Source organism: Salvelinus sp. IW2-2015, linkage group LG2, assembly GCF_002910315.2.
Source record: "Salvelinus sp. IW2-2015 linkage group LG2, ASM291031v2, whole genome shotgun sequence".
Classification (NCBI taxonomy): domain Eukaryota; kingdom Metazoa; phylum Chordata; class Actinopteri; order Salmoniformes; family Salmonidae; genus Salvelinus; species Salvelinus sp. IW2-2015.
The window spans coordinates 25,563,366-25,579,480 of record NC_036839.1 but is presented as its reverse complement, the minus strand read 5'-3'; the positions used below and the strand labels follow the sequence as shown (position 1 = coordinate 25,579,480).

The 16,115-nt window shown below is 43.5% G+C and overlaps 1 protein-coding gene across 1 annotated transcript in view; it reads right to left on the bottom strand.

Moving 5' to 3' along the window:
* abca12 (ATP-binding cassette, sub-family A (ABC1), member 12) overlaps positions 1 to 16,115 on the bottom strand; it is a 100,089-nt gene that overhangs the window by 9,367 nt on the left and 74,607 nt on the right. Inside the window, exons 64-76 of the mRNA XM_070448137.1 lie at positions 14,918 to 15,007; positions 13,027 to 13,120; positions 12,788 to 12,915; positions 12,067 to 12,154; positions 11,264 to 11,372; positions 10,017 to 10,071; positions 7,697 to 7,874; positions 7,251 to 7,366; positions 5,708 to 5,867; positions 5,090 to 5,343; positions 4,444 to 4,648; positions 4,120 to 4,229; positions 2,505 to 2,655 (exon numbers count right to left, since the gene is read on the bottom strand). Of these exons, the coding sequence (XP_070304238.1) occupies positions 2,505 to 2,655; positions 4,120 to 4,229; positions 4,444 to 4,648; positions 5,090 to 5,343; positions 5,708 to 5,867; positions 7,251 to 7,366; positions 7,697 to 7,874; positions 10,017 to 10,071; positions 11,264 to 11,372; positions 12,067 to 12,154; positions 12,788 to 12,915; positions 13,027 to 13,120; positions 14,918 to 15,007 (1,738 nt within the window). The remainder of the gene's footprint in view (positions 1 to 2,504; positions 2,656 to 4,119; positions 4,230 to 4,443; positions 4,649 to 5,089; positions 5,344 to 5,707; positions 5,868 to 7,250; positions 7,367 to 7,696; positions 7,875 to 10,016; positions 10,072 to 11,263; positions 11,373 to 12,066; positions 12,155 to 12,787; positions 12,916 to 13,026; positions 13,121 to 14,917; positions 15,008 to 16,115) is intronic.

Sequence of the window (16,115 nt, the reverse complement as noted above, 5' to 3'; positions counted from 1 at the left end):
GTGAATTATYTTAAGACTATAACCACTGTTGTTAKGGTATTAAAGCCATTGTTGTCTCTCTCTCTTTCTYTCCCTCCCCCCTCTACCTATCTSTGTGAATTACCTAAGACTAGCAGCCACTGTTGTTGTGGACATTAAAGCCATTTTTGTCATCACCCTGAACGGAACAGAGAATCGTAACGACAGCAATAATGGCCAGAGCCCTTGTAAGGCTCTGGTATAATGGAGATTATGGCGAGTCATCCGCATCATTTCTGTGTCTGATTGGCTGTTTGTATCTATTGGTGACATCATTGAGGTTGTCAGAGCCTATCAGTGTAACGGGGCTGATGTGTTCAAAATGAAAGGATAGAGAGGGAGGAGGGGAGAGGAGAGGGAGGTTGAGAGAGAGAGAGGGTGGTGAGGAAGGGGAGAGAGAGGGTGGTAGAGGGAGCCATTGATATATGCTATACATCCTCAAAAACCCACACAGTCAAAGGAGGCTAGCTTTCCCCCTTTGTAAGCAGATCTGGGTCATCATGTATATGTATTATTCTCTGTAAATATGATTCACATGTGACTTGTGACCTCTTGTGACTTGTCAGATAAAAAAATCGAATTATCTCATTATCTTTGACTGTTCTCCGTGCAGACTTCATCAGTATTACAGCGAGAGAGAAACATCAGAAACACTCACTCTCCATAATAATCCTGGGAGAATGAATGCACAGATTGATTACCTTTCTGAGTGATGAATTAGGTGGAGCAGTGCCTGCGGTGAACTGTCAAACATGATCCTCTCATCATAGCATGATCTCTCTGCTAGGAAGAAAAATCCATCTGGATCCATTGATACATCCACTACAGTCTGCCTTAATTGGAAAACAGAGGTAACCAAGCACAGCTCTGTCTAAACTACATTCAACTTTATACCAGCCCGGTTACTGTATCTTTAAGGGTTCTTCACTAGGTTTCTCGGTCTTACTCATAGTGAGTGTTCCAGCATTTAGTACTACAATAGCTAGTGATGGAACTTTTATCCTTTCTGATTCTAAAGTCGATCTGTTGATGTTGTTCTCTGTGTTTTGATGGACAGCAAAGGACAAAAGGAGTACAGTGTCATGCTAGATGTCAATCTTAACTTTTTTAATTTTGTTATTCTGTTATGTTGATGTTCTCCATGCTTTGATGAGAGCAAAGTAGGAAAGAGTACCTCAGTACCTAGCTAGATTTCAGTATTTTATTTTCAGATTCTGAAGTTCTTCTGTTGATGTTGTTCTCCGTGCTTTGATGTAAAGCAAAGAAGAAAGGAGTACAGCACCTAGCTAGATATGGGTMTTTTATTTTCAGATTTTAACATTGTTCTGCAATGGTGATGTTGTTCTCTGTGCTTTGATGAAAGATAAGTGTATTGTTGTGGGTGTAAGGGAGGGCCATATCTCAATGGGGAGAAACACAGTTACCCAGATCCTAGGTGACACCAATCCCCCTCTACACCAGGGGTGTCAAACATACGGCCCGCGGGCCGGAACCGGCCCCCAAGGAGGTTCGATCAGGCCCGCAGGATAATTTGAAAGTGGAAAAAATGCATAAAAGACATGGAATTAATATTTTTAATTCGCTGCAATTCATGGATTATCCGCTAAGGGGCGCACTCTTTCCATCAGAGTAGAAGACAAGCTGCATCACTGAGACAGATGAAAACAGCAGACGGTATCAATGCGCCATCTGCTGCTTGTTACGACGTTGTTAATACCTTGGTCTCTACCTCTCCGCTACACCCTCATTAGCCAAAATGTCGTTATCCAAACGGAGAAAAGTAGATAAGGAGTGTAGAATTTTCAAAGAAAAATGGACCACGTCCTATTTATTTACAGAGATGCACGGAAAACCTTCGTGCTTGGTGTGTTTGCAACAAGTTTCGGTATTGAAGGAATATAATATTCGACGCCACTACGAGACTCATCACAGCGAAAAATAGACGGCTTGCAAGGACAACTGAGAAGAGATAAGATTAACGAATTGCTGGCGGGTCTGAGGAAACAGCAGTCAACTTTCATCCAGAGCCGAGAAGTCAGTGAAGCAGCGGTAAAAGCCAGCTACCTAATTGCTAGCGAAAATAGCATTAGCATCGAAGCCGTATTCCGACGGTGACTTTGTTAAACGATGCATGATGAAGGCGGCTGAACTTGTATGTCCCGAGAAGCGACAAGCTTTATTGCACATAAAAAAGTAAATTGCACATTTGTCTAAGGAAATATGAGGTGTTTCATGAAATGTTTTGTAAAAGAGAGTTCATTAAATTTCAATATTTTCCTAATGTTCTTGTGCTCTTTACACCAAAACAAAGGAAAGACATGATATTTTGGTTATTTATAGCAGAGTATGGTATAATTTTAATGGTCCGGCCCACTTGACATCTCCCTAGGCCGTATGTGGCCCACGATGCGAAATGAGTTTGACACCCCTGCTCTACACGGTCACAAAGAAAACAACAAGCCCTCTATGGTTGTGGGATGTCTTACCCGGTCTATCTCTCTCTTGGAGATGCCTCGGATGCGGGCATAGAAGTACATGTGCTCCTCCCCTGTCAGCAGGTCATCCAGAGCGTCCACTTGGGGACAGTAGCCAATGTTGATGCCCTCGTTACGGCAGTCAATGATGTCAACCATCCTCCTGAAAGCACGTACGCAGATAGAGATTTAAAAGAGTGTAAGAGGTGAAATGGTTTCTAGGCTCTCAGGATATGGTTCTGAATAATACAGGCAGGCGACGTGAGAAAAGTATACTTCACTTTTAAAAAATGTATCTCACAAGAGCATAATTGCAGGGGATAATCAAATGGATCATATGCTCAAATCCATTAATGAATGGATATTTGTAAAATACAGTGCATTCAGGAAAGTATTCAGCAGCGATTACAGCCTTGTGTCTTCTTGGGTATGATGCGACAAGCTTGGCACACCTGTATTCGGGAAGTTTCTCCCATTCTTCTCTGCATATCCTCTCAAGCTCTGTCAGGTTAGATGGGAGCATCGCTGCACAGCTATTTTCAGGTCTCTTTCAGGTTCAAGTCTGGGCTCTGGCTGGGCCACTCAAGGAYATTCAGAGACTTGTCCCCGAAGCCACCCCTGCGTTGTCTTGGCTGTGTGCTTAGGGTCATTGTCCTGTTGGAAGGTGAACCTATGCCTCAGTATGAGGTCCTGAGCACTCTGGAGCAGGTTTTCATCAAGGATCTCTYTGTACTTTGCTCTGTTCATTTTTCCCTCGATCCTGACTAGTCTTCCAGTCMCTGCCTCTGAAAAACATCATGATSCTGCCACCACCATGCTTCACCATAGGGATGGTGCCAGGTTTCCTCCATATGTGACGCTTGGCATTAAGGCCAAGTAGTTCCATCTTGGTTTCATCAGACCAGTTAATCTTGTTTCTCATGGTCTGAGTCCTTTAGGTGCCTTTTGGCAAACTCCAAGCGGGCTGTCATGTGCCTTTTATTGAGGAGGGGCTTCCGTCTGGCCACTCTACCATAAAGGCCTGATTGGTGGAGTGCTTTAGAGATGGTTGTCCTTCTGGAAGGTTCTTCCATCGCCACAGAGGAACTCTGGAGATCTGTCAGAGTGACCATAGGGTTCTTGGTCACCTCCCTGACCAAGGCCCTTCTCCTCCGATTGCTCAGTTTGGCCAGCGGCCAGGTCAAGGAAGAGTCTTGGTGGTTCCAAACTCCTTCCATTTAAGAGTGATGGGGCTACTGTGTTCTTGGGGACCTTTAATGCTGCAGAAATGTTTTGRTACCCTTCCTCAGATCTGTGCCTCGACACAATCCCATCTCGGAGCTCTACGGACAATTCCTTTGACSTCATGGCTTGRTTTTTGCTCTGACATGCACTATCAACTGTGGGACCTTATATAAATAAGGTATTTCTGTTTTCTATTTTTAATACATTTACWAAAATTTCTTAAAACCTGTTTTTGCTTTGTCATTATGGGGTATTGTGTGTAGGTTGGTGAGTAAAAACAATTATTTCATACATTTTAGAATAAGACTGTAACGTAACAAAATGTGGCAAAAGGGAAACGTTCTGAATACTTTCCGAATGCACTGTATAAGGTAATGTAACACATATTACACCATAGCCTTACCCATCCCAGTCCTTGATCTGTGCTGTCCCTTCAGTAGGGCTGATGTCTCCAGTCAGCATCTTAAAAGTGGTGGTCTTCCCTGCACCGTTCACCCCCAGTAGACCAAAGCACTGCACAGCACAACCACACTCATGTCAAGGACCAAAGCAGCCGCTGTACCAAACTCAGAATGARACTTAATTTGGACTCATCCTCAAAGACTTAACTTAAGACTTGGACTTGCCTTAGACTTGCCTAAAGTGACCTATTGGCAAATCTTATAGTGACTTCATAAACTTTGTAAAGGGTGTGATTGTTGTAGAATCAGACGGAGCCTGAGTTTACCTCCCCAGCAGGAATGCCCACAGACAGCCTCTTGACGGCCTGGACCTTCTTGGCCAGGTGATGGTAGACCTTGGTCAGCTGGTTGACCTGCAGCAGGTCAGTAACAGCCGCTCCGCTGGTCACACGTTGGCACTCTGCCAAAACATCCTCATCCTCGTCCTGGCTACCTGTCTGAGGCACTGCCTTCTTGGTGAAGATCAGGTTCCTATGGAGGAGAGGGATGGAGGGATGAGGAAGGGATAAAAAAAMTATGTTTTATTGTCACATACAACGGATAGGTGCAATTAAATGTTTTACAGGGTCAGCCATAGTAGTACYGTGCCCCTGGAGCAAATTAGGGTTAAGTGGCTTGCTCGAAGAGGGAGAAAGGGAGAAAGATTGTGAGAAAAGATGCATATGAGGATAACAGTAACAGAAGAACTCAGCAACATGTGGGGACCAGGAATTTACGCTTTTCCACCATTGACCCTCTAGCCTGATAACGACTCATATGGTCGTTGCCATGCCATAGGAGTTGGTAAGACAGCAAAAACAGATCTGGGACCAGTTTAATTGTGCCCTACATGCCCACCATGCCTCCCACATCCATATATCATCATTGCCCATTCCAATCTGCTATAGTTCCCTATCACCACAGCAGACTCACCTGACTTTACGTATGAGCCACTTGTTGAGCAGCAGACGCAGGGTGAAGCCAATGAAGCCTTGGAGGAAGAGGGAGACGAACATCCAGCCCAGCATGTCCATGGCGAAGGGGTTCTTATAGGCGTCCACTCCATACACACTGAGGATCTGGACCTGCATCTCAACCCTGGCCAGCTCCATCAGGCCGTTCCCAAAACTAAACTGGGGGAAGATCAGGAACACATAGGACAGGATGCTGTACACCTCGTGTATCCTCTGTGGAGAGAGAAAGAGAAGGAAAAATAGATAGGGAGAGAGCGGTGTCAGCACTTCATCCAGGAGCTGGAATATCTAATAACCCGCAGAAGGGGTGCTCAGTCCATGGGATGTCAACTAGGTAAACAAAGAATGAGTTCAATTATTTAACAATATTGAAAGGAAGTTCAAAACCCCTCTTTGTCTACCTAAGAAGAACAATGCTTTATCAAACCTAAAGAGTAATGGACTCAGAAACCCCTTCGATATAAAAAGGCAATCAGAACAAAAGTCTGAACTACACATCCTTTCAGGGAAAGATCTTTTCAACATGGCTCCAGTCATAAAATGKCTCCTTCAGTCATCTCTACATTGTGCTGCTCACTTCATCGTTCTCATTGAGTTGTCCCAGGAAGAAGACGATGGAGGTGGAGATGATGGTGTTGGTGCTGATGAAGAGGTTGATGCACACGTAGCTGATGAAGGCCATCTCTGCATCCTTAAAGACCCCTGACAGCAGGTACATCCACGGGAATGTGGCAAACCTGAAAACCAGATGACAACATGACACTTGTCAGTCTTTACATTATAACATGTTATTTAATGTTCAATGCATGAGACATTTAGTCTCTCTAATGACAGACTGTTAAACATAGCAAGCTAGCACACGTGATATTTGGTTCTGGGTTATGATATTATGATTACAACTTTCAGCCTTTAACTTGCAACTAATCTCTCGTGAAAGACTCTGTGGAGGTGGTGCTTGATGTGAAGGCAAGGATTTTTACCAGAACATGTGGGTGGTTCTGTATTGGGGAGCAGCTGAATCTGATGTTTCCACTAGCTCAGGCTTCAACACTTTTGCCCCCACAACTAGATGGAATAGAGCTAGCGTACATACGATTTCATTTTCTGGGTTCTGAGATTCACTTGCAACAGATGATRAATGCATGATTTGCTTCATCTCATTGTAATTGACTCGGTGGAATGACTATATGAAACAAGAGACCAAGCCAGAGAACTTTGAAAATAAAGAAAAAATTAAGGAAACTTTAACTCCATTTTCAAGGAGAGTAAACACTTAAACCACAAAAGCTAAAAGAGAAGAAGATAAATGAGTTCCTTTATATATTCCCCCATGGTGAGGCCCTATCCTCTCTCCTCTTACTCTAAATGATCTGCCTTTTTCTTTTGATTGGGGTGCCTGGGTCAAGGGAGAGTGTGTGCAGAGGGAAGTGAGTGGAAGAGAGGAGGGGGAGAGAGAAATAGAGAGAGGGGGGGAGAAGAGAGAGATGAGAGGGTGGTGGAGGAGGCTGTGGGGCAGTTAGACTGACTAAATAGGAGAGACCATCTGCTCCAAGCCAAGCTGCCACACAGAAGTAGAGAAACCAGTCCAGAGTATGTATAGGCAGACAGACCGGCAGGCAGGCAGAMAGACAGGCTGCTGTGAAAGGGGAATCACACTGAAGTAGGCTCTGAATTGATGGAATTCTGCTTCACAATCCACCTTGCGTGAAATAGACTGAGGTCTTAAGAAAACATGTTCAGTAGCAAGCAGCCACCCATCACTTAGTGACAAGAAATGGTTTCATCCTTTGATGAAACCTCCCCACCTGCTTGAGTTGATAGTACTGGGGAGCTACTGTGTATATGGTACTCAAGGAAAGGAAGGTGTGATCTTCCAGCAACTGAGATCCTTCACCTCTGACATGGATAAGGGAACCTGTACTGTGTGTGTGTGCAGTCACTATGGTGATACCCACTCACCCAAAGTGTGTGTGTGTGTGTGTGTGTGCGTGTGGTGTGTCTGTCCATCTGAGTGGTTGTGTGTGGGTGTGTGTGTGTGTGTTGTGTGTGTGTGTGTGTGGTGTGTGTGTGTGGTGTGTCTGCATGTGTTTGTCCGTCTATCTGTGTGTGTGTGTACTTACCCAAACATGACCAGCAGCAGACTCACAGCAGCGAGGTTCTGCCTGTCAGTAAAGGCTGGGAGCTGAAAGGCTGCTATCGTGGCAATTGAGAGAGCGACTGGGACCATGTATAAGGCCTGGAGAAACAGGAATGCTTAACACACCGTAGTACACTGGTCGCTTAAATACATCACATACATCAAACTGTAGAATCAATGGCAACTGCCTCTTTCAATAGTGGAAATCAATCAAGTTCATACCAGTCATATTCATTTAACAGCTAAACATCATATTCTTGTAGTCTACAATCCCAAAACAAATAAAGAAAAGGTGTGGGCCGTAATTGAAAAAAGTGCAGGATGAGCAACATCAAGAATCTCCTGGCTAGCATTTTTGGACAATGCAGCAATGCTAGTGGAAATGTATTGTATCAGTTAGCCGTGCATGATGTGTTGACATAGTCCTACCATGTCATAKAAGAAGTTGATAGCCCAGTAGAAGGGTTCTCCAATCCCAGAGATGTGCTGCAGTGTCTTGGAGCCGCTGTGGTGCTCCTGGACCTCGTAGATCGCGAAGCTAGCCGTCATAATGGAGTAGCCAGTCAGGGCACACACAGCCACCAGGATATGRACCAGACCTTGCACTCTGGGGAGACGGAGAGAGGGAGAAAGAGAAGAGAAAAAGAGAGAGGTCACTAAGCTGGGGGATCACACAGCCAAGTGTCCTCTTATAGCCAGAAGAGGATGGAGAACTGCTGATGTAAAAAGGGCTTTATAAATGCATTTGATTGATTGATTGATTGATCACCAGAGCCAAGTGTCCTATGTTTATTAGTCCTCCTATGAACTGTCCTGCCCTTATTTTACAGGCCTGAAAACATTGTTAGTAGGTTTCCATGCCAGCTGAGCCAGTAATTCATTTGAAGGGTTCATTGGAGAAACTCACAACAAACAGGATTTCATTAATAATAAATGGTCTCTCGCTAAGAGAGATGTTCCAACTCCAGCAGTGACAAGATAATAGCCACGAAGAAGAAATTACTGTTTTACCAACACCACCTGCCAGAGCTCTCCYACAATTTATGAATCGAACCAGCTGCTTCCTGCTATTGAGACGTCTATGTGATAAAGATATTTTAAGAGGCATTGTTGAGAAGCGTCATGGTTGTCAGATTCATAGCAACTGGCTGGAGCTCTTTAAGATATTACCTACTGTGTCGTTGTCTTTGATGCCTCCCCATTCAAATTCACTCAGCTAGATTCATGCCTCCCCTTTACTTCTTTTGTTTTTGATCGAGCTACCCTACATGATTGGTGTTCTGCCTCCCTCTTCATTTCATTTGGCTAGGCTGCAGGAGGCAGGAGGACCACAGACAGAGGACCATGGACAAAGAGAATATGTTGGACGAGGATAGCTGAAAAATGAAAGAGAATCACTGGCAGAGGAACAAAGAGACAGGCTGTAGTGTGTCCTGTAACCAGAAGCAAAGACAGTCTTATTATCAGTATGGCCATACCGAACCCCACTAAGGCAGATGCATGAACACCATAGTGAGGACGAGACATMATTTGGGGTCATCTTAAACACGAGTTAGGCCAAAAATGATATTCGACACCACAAATTTTAGCTAGTGATTTTTGATTTCTCATCTGAAGGAAACGTTAAGATTGAAGTTAAAAGAAATACAGCAGTTGAGACTCAACTCAACAGATMTTTGATACTAATGAATGTCTTAAGGGAACCCCTTGATCAAAGCAGTGACCTTCTCCCTCAGAACAAAATGACAGGCTTTGGGCTAAAATTGGACCAGTGTGTGTGTGTTTAGTCGGGGGGACTGCCACACTGTATAGCCTAGTCAATTAGGTCAATTAGTAACTGTAGACAACAAATATCAGCTATTGATTGTGATTTTTCATCTGATGGAAGAGCAAAAGTTAAGAGGTCACAAAACTTCAAGAGATCTTTGATAATGATGATGAAAGTATTGGGGAACATCTGTCTGAAAGCAGGGTTCTGTCCTCTGCTCTGTCAATTCCTCTTATTCTGAAAAAAACWAAGCTAACCCAGGTTGTGGGTGGGGAAATACTGTCGCGATGCATAGCCTACGACTGAGAAGAGCAATCCCAGGTCACTAAAATAGCCTGCAGTCAGTGTTAAAAACAGCTACGGTCGGAGAAGTGGGATGCTCTGTGAATTACTCAACCTCTGCACCACCCTGAATAGTAAACACACATAGTCGTAGTCCCAAATTGCACCCTATTCCCTACAAAGTGCAATATTTTTGACCAGAGCCCTATGGACCCTTTTCAAAAGTATTGTACTATATAGGGAATAGGGTGCCATTTTGCACACATACACATTATATTGGGCCTGCTGTCTGTCCCTAATCAATAATGCCAGCTCAGGAAAATCCATTTATCAAATCAGATATGGGTAAATACAGCAAGTCAGATTACATTAGGACTTTAATTTAAATGTCAGAGTTAGTCTCCATACAATCCTTGTTATCTCAGTCTAGCACTAGACTGGTTTCCTTTTGGAGATATCAACACAGGTTAATGATAGTAATAAACATTGAAGTATCTTTAGGTATGTCAGGCAGACACCGGATCATCAGGCTTTGGCTCGCCAACCAATATTGAAACAATCTCACGAGGACCAATGAAAGACATGGTAACTCCGTTTAGCGACAAGTGACATACTTTGTAGAGTGAACCAAGAGCAAGAAAGAGAGAGAAAGAGAAAGAGAGAGAAGAGGACAAGGGAGTGTGTGTACTGTGTTCTTACATGGCATCTTCTTCTTGTACTTCACCAGGATAGGGATGACTGGACACAGAGATGGCTGTATAGACACAAAAACAGACAATCAATTTAGCCACATTCATAAGATAAAACCATGACACTGCACAGATATACTGAACCAAGGATAAAACAAAAGAGTCAGCCAGAGTAGCGCTAGACACAATCCCTAGATTTCTCCTCCCTCTCCCTCCTCCTCCTTCCTCTCCTTCCTCCTCCTTCCTCCTCCCTCTCCTTCCTCTCCTTCCTCCTCCTTGGCCTGTGTGAGTCTACAGGTTATATTTGAATGATTGCATTCCTTCCTCCCCTCCCCTCGGCTCGCTTATTGACTGGGCAGACAGTACATTTCAGGTGGTGCTGAAATAAGGTTGAAACGCCAGTCTGCCTGCCTCAGTCCCTGAGTACACCTCTCAACACTCCCTGATTGCTATTCAGCCTGCATAGTGATTGTAGACTGAGGAGAACACACTACTGCCCCCTGGCTCTAAACAATGGAACTGACCTTACTATGACCCAACTGTGAACACTTTCGTGCATGGATTTAACAATGGTGGAAACCCTTCAGCCAACGTTTACACAATCCACTGCTTTTAAATCTATGGCAGGAAGTGTGCAAATGCATACTTCTGGAAAAGGGTGCCAAATTGAGCCTTTCAGCCTATAGTATCCAAAAGGGGTCTCTCTCTGAAATCTATTTTCAGAGGGTGTGTGTACGTTTGTGTGTGTGCGTTTTATTATTATTATTTTATTTAACCTTTATATAACGAGGCAAGTCAGTTAATAACAAATTCTTATTTACAATGACGGCCTACACCGACCAAACCGGGACGATGCTGGGCCAATTGTGCGCCGCCCTATGGGACTCTCAAWCACGGCCGGTTGTGATACAGCCTGGATGTGTGTGTGTGCCTAAATCCCTTTCAGCAGATTAGCTTGGTTTTAAAACTTGGCTCTGATACATACAATTGGATTTGAAAGTGAAAGTGATTCCAGGTAGTGTGGCTGATCAGTGTGAACCCCCTGAGAAGCTAGCTTCAACACACCAAGATTTTAATACTGTTTATCAAATTACAATTGTTATGCTATCCCTAGAGCTGGTGCATCACAATTATTCAAGGTGCATTTCCAAGCTCTGATTTGATGAATTAGCGGCGCGTGAAACAGGCTCCTGGTGTCTTTAGAGATAAAGTTGCTGTTGTTTTCTTTCACAAAAATAGGCTTCTTGCGCTGCTCACCATAATTCTGTGGGTCCTTGCCGGCTGGAAGGCTGGTACGTAGGATGAAGTTGTTGAGGCTGTTTAGGTATGCAGGCATGGTATGGTGACCCTCAGGGTTGTACCAGACCTAGAAGACAAGAAAACACACACACACACACACACACACACACACACACAAACACACACACAAAAGTTCAAGTTCAAGTAGAACTTAAAGTTTGAAGACACACACATTCATGAATATCTCAGGATTGCAGCACATGCTTCTCGACATTTCTACTTCTAATTCTCTTATCTCTAATAATACACTTATCTTGATGAGTTGTCTAAGTCTAAATCGCTAGCATCATTATCCCTCAGGGGCCATTTCAGATTCAGCCAAAAACATAATTGCTGCGAGTAGCTGCGATTAACAATGTTAACGACGACATTGATGGTGTAATAATCCCGTTCCATCTTGGTACAGTGCTTAGTGCTTCTGTATCATAACGGCTCCAATTAGGAAATCATGGCTAATTTAACCACTATACATCACAACAAGATAGCCTGGTTCTAGATCTGTATGTGCTGTATAGCCAACTGCTACAGTCATTATCAAGCCAAGCAAGACAGCACAAACAGATCTGGGACCAGGCTACCAACAAGAGATATACTAGGACAGAAGAGCAGTTAAGACTGTTGTTTTCTTGGTGGGGGTAAGGACACAGGGTTTTTTATTCTGTACATAACAGCAGGAGGCTGATATAGGTACAGAAGGGCAGTTACACTATAGTAACCCATAAACATATATATTCGTACATATTCAGTATGTATATAGTTACCTTGGAGAGGGTTCGGTTTGCGGGCACCTCCAAGAGGTCCATCAGGAGACTAGTTGGGAGTGCCCCCCCGAAATCAAAGCCGCCATACCTATGATGATTTGTTCATATATATAATTGATTATTATCTACATAATGTACACGTTTGCATACACCACACACCACACACACACACACCACACAACACACACACACACACACACACACACCGCGGCACAAACAACAAGGATCACATCACACACACACACACATACATACACACACACACATGGCAGAGCTACACCACGTGTTTAGATACATGCACCACTTAGTAAAGCTGGATAATAAAGAATATGGAAAGAGGACAGTGGGGAGAGAGAGAAATCATAGTCTCCGTACCTATGATAAATTGTTCATATAGGTATCGGTTATTSRTTAGTAATAAGTCATTACCCAATGATATTGTCTTTTTAACTCCGTGATCAAGGCATGAGACTCATTCCTGAATGAGACCAATAAAGTGAACTGAACATAACTGAGCTGGAAGAAGACGCATAGTTCAGGATATCCGATTCCCCAGTTCCATTCATTTACTATCCAGCCAGTGATCCTTTACATTTCATGTCATTGAAAACAGTTTATTCCTATGATTTGTTATGATAGAGAAAGAGGGATATACAGTATAGAGCATATCTAGAAACAGACACATTAGTGTATGCAGGTTGCATTGAAACATACTGTTTACCTGTTCCTGATGTAGTTGTTGGCTGTAGCCAGGAGATAGTTTTCAATGTTGATGCCAGTCAGGTTATAGACGATCTGGGAGGAGGGGTTCATCTTATGGGGAGGCTGGTATTGGTTATACTGACACACCTGATTGGAGGAGCAGAAAGGAGAGTAGAGTGGGTGTAGGACACACACACACACACACACAGAACATCTGCTAATTTTTACTGGTATGTCCTTTAATGAACTCTAACCCACCTGTTGATATTTGTTGCATTTGCAGGACTCAAACGGCACTGAACTGTCTCCTTTAGCTTCCCAGCTGGCAGACTTGGTGCTTCTGGTGCAGACCCTTCAAAAAGACAAAAGACATTCACAAGGTAAACCACAGGCCCGTTTTAAATGGTAAGATGACTACAATGCATACATGTACTGATTCACAATGACACTAGCTAACCCACTCCACTTACACTTGTACATACACTCACACACATGCATAAACACCACCACAGTAACACACCAATACCAGTGTTCCATTCATATGGACAGTAAATCAGTATTTATTCTCGAGGTATAAACAGGCATGACATCACAGAGTGGTGGAGAGATATAATCAGTAGTCAGGAAGTGCCATGGCACTCAGCGCTCTTCAGTGATTGTCCACAGGGCATCTCTATCTCGCACACGCACACACACACACACACACACACACACACACACACACACACACACACACNCACACACACACACACACACACACACACACACACACACACACACACACACACACACACACACGCCCTGCTGCCTAGCTGCACGTCTAGCTAAATGTCTTTTTTTTTGGCTGACAATTTTATAGTGCCTCTGAGGTCTGGTTCATGAGTGCCAACATTGATTTGAGTGCCTGCGAGGGGAAATCTATCCTATAAACACAGAGTGTTTATGGAATACCAATGATTCCTCAAACACATGCACGTTCAGACACACACGCACCCACACASCAGTGGAGGCTCCCCAGAGGAGGAAGGGGAGGACCATCCTCCTCAGTGAGTTTCGGAATTTAAAAAAAAAACATTAAAAAAGTTATCCTTTTTAGATAAAACTATACTAAATATAATCACGTCACCAAATAATTGATTAACACACTGTTTTGCAATGAAGGTCTACAGTAGCCTCACAGCACTCTGTAGAGTAGCACCGTGGTGTAGCCAGAGGACAGCAAGCTTCCATCCTCCTCTGGGTTCATTGACTTCAGTACAAAACCTTGGAGGCTCATGGTTCACACCCCCTTTCCATAGACGTACAAGTAATTATGACAATTTCCAGTGGAGGTCCTCCAACCTATCAGAGCTCTTGCAGCATGAACTGACATGTTGTCCACCCAATCAAAGATTCAGAGAATGACTCTCGTACTGAAAGTTAAAGCTACAGCTAGCTAACTGCTGGACTAATGATTACACCCTGTATCAGCTAGATGCAGGCAAGGCAGTATGCAAGGCAGTATTGTGCAAGGCAGTATTGAATGTGTCACTGTCTGTCCATGTGTCACTGTCTGTCACCTCAAATTTTTATCTCGACCTGTGTACACCTACGTTGTAAACTTTAATTCATTGGCTAGGTTGTAGCAACCTCATGATGGGTATAGGGAAAATTAGAGTATCACGTAGTAGCCTAAACCTATCGATGTTACATTGAGCTGGGTGAWTGGAATATGAATGACAGTCATCCAATATGCTGTAATAGAAATAAGGCCATGCTCATGAAATAAGAAAAACCTCCTCCCTCATCTTAAACGGCACTGACCGCCACTGACCCACACACTCGCGCATGTCCAAATACACGCACACATACATACACACACAGACGGCAAAGCAGAGCTGCTCCAGGCGTTTAGAGACATGCACCATGTATTAATGCTGAAGAGTACAGAGTATGGCGAGAGGATAGTGGAGAGCAGGAGAAGTGGAACAAAGACAGATACTAAAAGGGAAAAGATTGACAATGGCATATGAAGGAAAATAGGGGAAGAGAATTCGGAAGTGCTAGATATAGACAAAGTAGGAGAAGATGTGGTGGAGAGAAAGTAGCCAGACAAGTAAGAGATCTATCTTCAACACAGTGATTATGTAGAAGTTGRTCAGGTACATACGGTTTATCAGGGCTGTTCAGACACCCATTATCCATCCCAGGGAATGACATCATAGAGTTGACCAGGTTGCTGGAGTTTGGATTCTGGTTGCTGTTGACGACATAAAACTAAAAAGTTTCAGGACAAACTTATAACAGAACGCAACATTATGTCTCGTCTAATACTTTCTAGTTAGCCTGGTCCCAGATCTGTTTGTGCTGTCTAGTTTGCCAAGTCCTATGATCATTGTCATGCCATGTTTTCGAAATGTGTCATGCCACTGACCATGACAGATGGTTATACAGCACAAACAGATCTGGGACCAGGCTATACTTTCAAGTGACTTTGAGCAAATCCTTCAGTACAGTATTAGTAAATGATCCAATTAGGACAGTGGTTTGGACGGTAATATGAGCCCAACATCAAAAAAGGCTAATTCAATCTCATTTAACCGTCAACCAAGGACAGTGAGAGGGCACACAGTGTTTGATGTGTTCCTACCTCAGCATATCCTCTCCTTTATATCTCTCTCTATCTCTCCTCTCCTCTCTACCTTCCCTCAGATCAAAGAACTGCTCTTCACAATCAAGACTTCGTCATTTTGACTCTCTCCTTCCTTCTCTCTATACTTTCATCTCACACCTCAGATCCCATCATCATAATCATCTCTCTCTCAACATCTCACTCCCTCTATCTCTAAATCTCACTCGCTCTCTCTACCTCTCACTGCCTCCCCCCTCTACCATTTATCTGAGTCACCCTTCAAGAAACTTCTACGCTCTTACCCAAAAAACCTAACTTACAACCTGAAAATTAGAAAGATGGCACAGCAATAGACAAACAGTGACTGGACGGGACTGATCTGGGACTGTACAGTACATTCTGAAAGTATTCAGACCCCTTCATTTGTTCCACATTTTGTTACATTACAGCCTTATTMAAAAAATGTATTTTTTCCCYCTCATCAATTTATACACAATACCCCATAATGACAAAGCAAACWTTTTTTTTGTTGCAAAAAATAAAATAAAATAAATAATAATATTACATTTACAGAAGTATTCAGATCCTCTACTCAGTACTTTGTTGAAGATGCAGTGAATACAGCCTCGAGTATTCTTGGGTATAACGCTACAAGCTTGGCACACCTGTATTTAGGGRGTTTCTCCCATTCTTCTCGGCAGATCCTCTCAAGCACTGTCAGGTTGGATGGGGAGCG